This window comes from Macrobrachium nipponense, chromosome 26, assembly GCF_015104395.2.
Source record: "Macrobrachium nipponense isolate FS-2020 chromosome 26, ASM1510439v2, whole genome shotgun sequence".
Classification (NCBI taxonomy): Eukaryota; Metazoa; Arthropoda; class Malacostraca; order Decapoda; family Palaemonidae; genus Macrobrachium; species Macrobrachium nipponense.
The window spans coordinates 55,310,617-55,318,757 of NC_087215.1; the positions used below are offsets into that span (position 1 = coordinate 55,310,617).

At 47.9% G+C, this 8,141-nt stretch overlaps 1 protein-coding gene across 2 annotated transcripts in view; it reads right to left on the reverse strand.

Annotated features, from left to right (window-relative positions):
• The window catches only part of LOC135200281 (uncharacterized), a 100,987-nt gene that overhangs the window by 57,807 nt on the left and 35,039 nt on the right, over nucleotides 1-8,141 (reverse strand). The window contains exon 4 of one of the 2 annotated variants that reach the window (XM_064228769.1): nucleotides 7,085-7,243. The exons of the other annotated variant lie outside the window; for it this stretch is intronic. Coding sequence (XP_064084839.1) covers nucleotides 7,085-7,243 — 159 coding nt within the window. The remainder of the gene's footprint in view (nucleotides 1-7,084; nucleotides 7,244-8,141) is intronic. 2 annotated transcript variants of the gene reach the window in all.

Genomic DNA, 8,141 nt, shown 5'->3' on the forward strand with positions numbered 1-8,141 from the left:
GCAGGCAAAGTCATGCAATTACCTCAGAGGAAAAGAAGGGAATTGTCGTATGACCTATCCCTCTTCTCGACTTCGGTGATGTCCTGTACCCATACTGGTCTATCCGTCTGCAGCGAAGTTGTTGTTCTCGGTAGCGGATAGGACACCGACACTCAATGTTGGGTGTCGATGGTATGGGTACTGTGACAAGCCGTTAGGACGAAGAAAAGATTGTTATGGAACAACCGAACTAAGTCCACAGCGAAGTTCGTAACAGACTTGGGCGCTCTGACAGCTGCCTACTGACTGCGTTCGGTAGGAGGCAAGTTGTCCAAGCACCCGAGCAAGTCACGTGACCTTCGCCTTAACAGGGTTATGCCAAGAGACTAAACAAATAATTTGTTCGTCACCGATGCCAGAAGGCAAGGTGATGACTCTCTTAAGGCATGTGCCCAACAGGCGAAAGTCAATTGCCTTCTAGAGACGAGGTCCTTGATGGCAAGATATCTCATAGTATAGTTGATTCTCGGGTAAGGAGAAACAACACTATGTGACGTTGAAGACGAAGGTGTACAGAAAATGCAACCTACGTCTTCACAGCTGAACCGAGAGAAGGATTCTCAAGATTCTGAACCTTGCTACAAAGACTGAGAACGCTAACCGCTATTGATTGCTGTCCGGTGAGGACCGTAGTTGCAATAAAAGCGGAGCGCTTCCAGTAATGAAGACAGGGAACTACTGCCTGAAGAACTGCTTCTCATGGGCTGAACATTTGGAAGTAGAGCTGTCAGGTTGGAGAGTAGGGCGATGTCTTCTGACATATCTGTTAATTCTGGGCGAGCAATGAAATTGCACACCTACGAATACGAGATATTTTGAAGACAAACTCAGATGTCTGCAAAAATCATTCGCATTATCGCAGTGCGATGCAGCGGTTGACTAGTACAGACTTCTGTTACCGTGCGGTAAACAGAAAGATGACAGAGTCCAAGTAGATATCTCTGTTGAAAATTCTCGCAATGTCGAAGGCGATGAAATCGAGCGTCACAGCAGTAGATGGTCCTTCATTATTGCGAGAATCCCCGTTAATCAGAGACCTAAGTCCATGATTGTTGGGCAGAGATACGGTTCGGTAGTCAATCCAACCAGGGGAGAGAGAGACGTAACCGACCGTGCATCTCAGAGACCTAGCTGATACTGAGCCGCTATCAGGCAGTTCAATACGCAGTAGCTCTCGGTGACTCGTCATCCTGAGTTGCCAGGTAATCCATTATTCCACGAAGGAATGCGTTCGGCTAGAACCATCGAGCATAAAGAATACGCTCGAGCAATTATATTTAACCGAACGGATTTCGGTAAATACAAAAGCTGATTTGGTGTTGTCATGACAATACCAAGTATCTAAAATCGAAACTGATAACTGCTGGGAGGTTGCAGGCAACCCCGAGTTGCAGTTCAATTAAGATACAATTCGTCTCGGTCACAAACCGTAGAGTTTAACTACGGTATGCGCCTACCCCACGGACAATTCAACTGTTAAAGAATCATGTCGCGAGGGTAATATACGTAGTATATTTGTAGGTTCTGTACCACGACCTCCATCCTAAATTCTTTTCCCCTCGAGGAATGAGAATAAGGATTGGAGATCGACCGCCTTCGTTCTCTTATTCAAGAGAGTGAAGGAGAAGTCTTTCCCAAAGGAAAGCTTCAATGGTGAACAGAATACCGAAGACGATAGTTCAAGCCAAACTGGAAGTTCCCGTCCGTTCTTCTCTATTCCAGGTTAAGCGCCTACTGTGAGATACTCTTCTTTCAGCAGCGGTCTTCTTCCAAATGCTAGAAATTACAGGAATTCGAGCATAAGCGAGGTTCCCGATTATCGTGTAACAATTATCGGTGGGGATTCTCGCTCACTTTGGACCGTGGTCTCGCCTGAGTGTTTGGAGATCGTAAAAAACTCGAACACTCTGAGTGTGCTAGAAATTCCGTAGAATTCTAAGCACTCTCTGCGAAACCCCCCACCGAATTCGTCAGACGATATCGGCTGGTGGTCCTCTCGATTCCCGTAGAAATCGAGACAGGGGCAGGATCCCTCCTCAATGACCGGGGGGGGCTTACGTCAGGTAGGACCCGAAGGTCCCCCCGGTAGCGCAGCCCCTAACGTGGGATCTTACAGAGAAATCTCTGTAGGATCCCTCCCCTTTCCCTCGTAGCCGTAAGGAGAGAGGGAATGGGGGAGGAATTGGATACTGGCTCGCCTTCCCAGCGGATCTAGCAGTTGGAGAAGAAAAGGAGCAGCCATCGCCTTACGGCGATGGCCTCTCAGAGCCTGGGAAAACGTATCGTCAGGAGAAAACGTTTTCCCGAGGAGGGTTACGAACTCATACTGTAGGTAAGTGTCTGCCGCCACTGTGAACGTCGTCTGGGTGGGGCTGATCGACACCTGACAGTAGAGAGCCGATACCGCTCCGACTCATTCCAGTCCTCGTCGAGGTCGAAACCTCAGGAGGACCGAAGGGGTATTTAAATACGGTGTCCGAAGACACGTATAAACGCCTCTGTCGCAGTAGAGGAGGTGAAGTAGCTTGTTCGACCGTCCAGAACTGAGAGAGCCTTCTTGTCCGGAGACGAGAGACTACCTGGTTCAACACAGTCGGCAAGCTCCGATCGCGGCCGACCCACCGTCGATTTGGGTTCCCTCTCGGGCCCCAAAACGACTCGAGCCGAGACGTGGCTCTGCTGTGGGAGCGGCGATCCTTCCCCGAGGTCATTGTGCTGACGAATCAGCGCCGTAACCTCGGCAAAGTTCCTCTGGATCTCGGAAGTCACAGCATCTTGCAGAGTGGGAACCGTTAAGCCCTTCGAACAAGAGCATATTCCGAGAACCTTCCTCCTAAGAAGGGGGAACAGCGACAGCCCTCTCGGTCTTCCCCATCCACCCTTGCGCATAACGCCCTGGCCGGTCCAAGAACCGTGCCTGGCACGTAGGGCGTTGTGGTGGGATCATGAGGGGCGCACCCCTCACGATCACTCCTCAATACTCGCTCCTCCCGGTGTAACCCGAGGTGGTTGAAGGTACGGGAGAGGCAGACCTGACGCTCCCTCGTTGCTCGCTGGCAGAACCAGCAGGCTTGGAGGGCTGCAGGCGATCGTCAACCCGCGGTGGCGATCGAGCTGCAGGCCTGGTCGAACCGTCTCGCTGTGGAGAACGGCTGGACTGAGCACAGCGGCCCCGATCTCGAGTGTCAGAAGAGCTGGTGCTGGTTGCCGTACCCGATCGCTCTCTGTGAGAGCGACGGTCAGGCGACCTGCAGGCTCCACTGTCACAGTGAGACCGGTGCTTGTCCTCACGGCACGTCACGTCGCTGGTTCCAGCCGTGGCTGGCACCGGCGAACGGGAGGGGGACCTCTTCCCAGCCTCAGCCCGTGGCCGGCGTGGACCGTCACGTCCTCCCCCGGGTAGCCAGCTGTTCGCCGCGAGAGCGAGAGCTGGTCTGGTGAGAGTCGCGTGAGCGGCTGTCACCAGTCTTCCGCCCCGTGCCGTGAACCTGACGCTGAGCGGACTCAGAGGTCTGGTTCCTGGCTGCACGGTCGCTGGTAAGGTCGAACCGTACACTCGGTACCTCCCGCGAACGAGCCAGGCCGAGACGGACCCTGATGCAGTGGCAGCACCACTGACACCAGGCGAGGAAGTACCGGTGTTAGCCGGTACCCCTCTGGTCCCCGTAGTCTTCTTCCTTGCGGAAGAAGAGACGGGCCCCGCTCCCGAAGGAGCAGGAGGACCAGCGGAAGGAACCCTCCCGTCCCACCGAGGTGAGACGGGTCCCGAGAAGCTCCCGAGGAAGCTTCTTAGGAGGGAGGAGGCGACCTTCTTCTTCCTCGGCTGTAAAGCCTTAGAAGTCGAAGGGGAAGAGGCGGCGGCCGACGACGATGAAGAAGATGAAGACGACGACCACGACACCTTCCTCCTCTTCTTCGTCAGCTTCCTCAGGACAGACGTAAGATCTGCTATCCAGGGCGGAGCCGGGGCTGCTGTAGCCGAAGCCACAGGGCCCGGACGCACCTGTACAGACAGACCAAAGTCTGGGGTAGTACCACCACGAACAGGTGGACGACATCAGCAGGTATGGGCATCTCAGGAACAGCAGGCACGGCCAGCACATCATCGGTAGGGACAGCCAGCGCAGCAACGGCAGGAACAGCCAGCGCAGCAACGGCAGGGACAGCCAGCGCAGCAACTGCATCCCAGAATCGGCAGGTACGGCAGGCAGCACCGGAAACACAGGAAGTGGAGCAGCAGCCAGCAACATCCTGGTACCGGCGGCAGGTCCAGGGGCGAGTTCTAGGGCAGCGGAAGTGTGGTCGCTGCAGCGCGGCAACCACGAGCGGCGGCGGCACGCCCCCCTCTCGGTACGGCGAACGGCACTTCACAGCGGCTGTAGGCAAGACTGATACCACGTGAGGCGAGTACACCAGGTGAGGAGGGACGTCGTCACCTGGTTGCGTGGTCACCACTTCATGGGTGACCGCAGTAGGCCCAGACATAGAACCGCAGCCCCTGGACACCAGCACGCTCTGCAATTGGAAGGACGCCCATACCTCACCAAGGTCCACGCTCGTGGCAGTAGCACCTGCGGAAATAATAGTAGTAGCGATTAATTGTGGGGAAATCCCCTCGTGCGGGGGTTTGATCCCTCCCGAACGAGTGGAAGACCCCTAATACAATTGTACATCGGGCACCGAGCGCCCTCCCCCGCGCTCGACGGATCGGGCGAGGAGAAGAACGCCGATAACCTCCCCCCCCCAAGGGGAAGAGCCATCTGTGGGAACTGAGCGCGGGGGGGGGTCTCGTTCCCCACCCCGCACAGTACCCATGTACGCAACAACAAACTAAGAGCCCTAGAGCAATCGTGCCATCGGCACGAATACAAGGCATAAGGATCAATTCCTGACTGAGCGGAACTTGAACCAAATAATATTGATGCAATCAATAAAAAGGAACAAAATGAAAATGCATCTTGCAAAACGATTCACTTCACAATGAATAAGGGCTCGGATCGAGCGCATTTGCGCCCTCGGTACCGAGCGCAAGGGTGAAAGGTTTCATTCCTTACCTTTATGGATCAAGGTTTCTGGAAACCTTGATCCATAATGAATTGATGCAATCAACAAATATATGAAAATGAAAAGACTACTGCGTTTGCGATTTCACTTCATACAAATAAAAAGGGAGGGGAAGGATCAATTCCCGTGAATAGCGGAACATTGATCCCAGTCAACAATGCAATCTCAATAAAAAAAAATGAAAATGAAAAAGAACTGCACTTGCGATTTCACTTCATTCAAAATAAAAAGGGGGAAGGATCAATCTCCGGGTAAGCTCGGAAACTGATCCAAAATGAGTATTGCTACTCAATAAAAAATACATAAATGAAAATGAAAAAGAATACTGTACTTGCGATTCCACTTTCATACTGAATAAGTTTCCGTGCCGAGCGCATTCGTTCGGCAACGGGCATACAGGTCAAAAAAATATAAATGAAAAGAGCACTTACTTACGATTTTCATCTACAAATTTCCAACCCAATATACGCTCGGAGCGAGCGCTCCCGCCCTCGGCACCGAGCATACACAATACGAGGATCATTCTGGGAAAATGAATTCCCGCAATTACGCCCTTCAGTCCCGGCACTCGGGTAATCGGAGGGCGTTGTGAAGCCAAGATCCTTTAATTCACAATTGAATTCAATGAAATGATTGTACTTACAATTCAGTTTCACTAGATACATAGAAAAAGAAAAACACAATCATGCGAAAGCAAACGACGATGAAGCGGGCAGAGAGCGATGATACACGTCCACACGCCAGCAGGCCGAAAGCAAAAGTGATTTGTTTACCTACCAGTCGCGCGCGCGCGCCTGTCGGACAAGCAGTTAACTACCGAACCCCTTGTTCGAAAGCTTACGACCTATCCAGCTGCCGCTAGTACCTTCCTATTGTAAAAGGACCGAAGGTTTGTATGCCGTGTCGGAACAAATTATTATTATTTGTAAAAATATTTTTTCCAATATGAGATTAAGGATGAAATAATTAAAAATATAAGTTTTCATTCAGCAATGAATTTTGCAAAGCATAAAACAAACACATAAACTTGTTGAGAAAGGTGCTCGTGAAAGAAAAATGTCTCCAGTAGAAAAAAAAAAAAAAAAAAAAAAAAAAAAAAACTGACGGTTGTCATTTTCGGCTAAGCAAATACTAAGAAGATTAGCAGGATAGAATTCATGAAGAAAAGAGGACAGTAGTGACTGATTCAAACTCCCAATGAAATGAAAAAGAAAGATTAAGTAATTTACCTTCCAGTTTAAAATGTCAAATATCAAAGACTTGACTCAGACATAGAAAGACATATTCGGTGTCTGCAAAATTTATGAAAATAACAACAGATATTTTAAACATTAGAATATAATTTTCCTATTCCTTGGGAGCACCTGAGCACCTCACGGGGCGCACAGGTTGAGAAACGCTGCTTTATTCACAAAAAGCACCAATAGTACAGATGATAAAGTACAGAAAAACAATGTTATAAACAGTGCCATAATGCAGTGCAAAAGCAGTTTGGGAAAACAAGTCTATGGAGACCAAAGTAATCCAGCTTGGCACCAGGGAACTTGTAGGAAGCAGTTACACGAAAATCAACTAACAAGATGAACGAGTCTTATTCCTTTTTGGTAGTTTGTGTTGAAACAAATTAACGTTTTCAAACAATTTCTATAATATTCTAGTATGATGAGATATTGGAAATGCACCAATACCTGAATTCTCTCTTTAAACATGAAGTTCAGAACTAACTGAATGCTACTCTTGTTTATCTACATGTTTACAAAAATTAACAGTTGAAAATATATTTCAAAGACGCAGTCTTTGAAATATATTTTAAACTAGACTTCTTGAAATTTCATATAACATTATATCTTTAAAATGGCCCTCACACCAATGAACGCGTGAACACAACTAATGCATATTTTTCCTCAGTAACATTCACTTATAAAGTTCTGTATATATACAGAATAAAGCTCATTTGCATTCCAGCAGAAGCAAAACATACCCGTTGCAGCTCTTCTACAGCCAGCTGATAATGGTCTTTTTCCACAGACATCTGATGCACTTCTTCTGTTAAAGTCCCCCCCCCGCCCACTCTTTCATGGACTTCAGTTCTCTCCTTCCGGAGATTGGCAACACAATTCCGGAGTTCTTGCAAGCCAGCCTAAAATGTTAAACTTAAGAGAAAACCTTCTACAAATAAATCTTCCCAAACCAGTTTACTGAACAGCAAAATGATAGCCATAGATTGCAATTACGTAAGATATAAACTCTTGCTTCTCCTCAATTATTATCATCTGCACACTTAACATTCCAATGTTATCTTTACATTACTGGAATCCAAGTAAAATACTGTGTAAATATATGAAAATATATTAACCTTGTGAAAAAATGAGGATGTCATGTTACATTAAATAGTAAATAAATTCTTTTAGTTGTTCATGAAATTTGGATGCTTTGATCAAAGGCATGAAGGTTCACTTTCCTTAAGATTTCACTGTCTAAACCAGGGTAGCTGCTACAATTGATTTACTGCATGGCAAATAAATATATAGTATGTACATTATTTGCACCAAAAATGGGTTTAATCATATTCATTACAGGACTGAAGTATATACATACTTCTAGATATGCATATATGGTAGGATAATTGAGGAAGTTGAACACTTACCTTTTAATAAAGATGATATCTTGATGCCAGCAAGCAAATCAGCTTTCAAATAAAAAATAGGGCTGACTGTCTAGTTCACCTGTTCTCCACCAGGAGTGTGTTAAATGTTGTGGGGAGGTTGAGCAGGTTCTACTTTAACAGGCCTGAGTGTCAACGACTTTTAGTTAGCACTGGCAAGACCAAGAAAGAAGTGTCCAAGAACACAATATCTTTCTGGTTTCTTGAAGACCATCAAAAGACCATACAGGCAGTCCCCGGTTACCGACGGGGCGCTGATAAGTTAAAGCTGCCATTAACCGAAACTCGGCAATTTATGGTGCTTATGGTGCCAAGTTTCAATTAGTGGCGCTGATAACCCATTAATGGCACCTCTGTTAAAGTGTTATGTGAA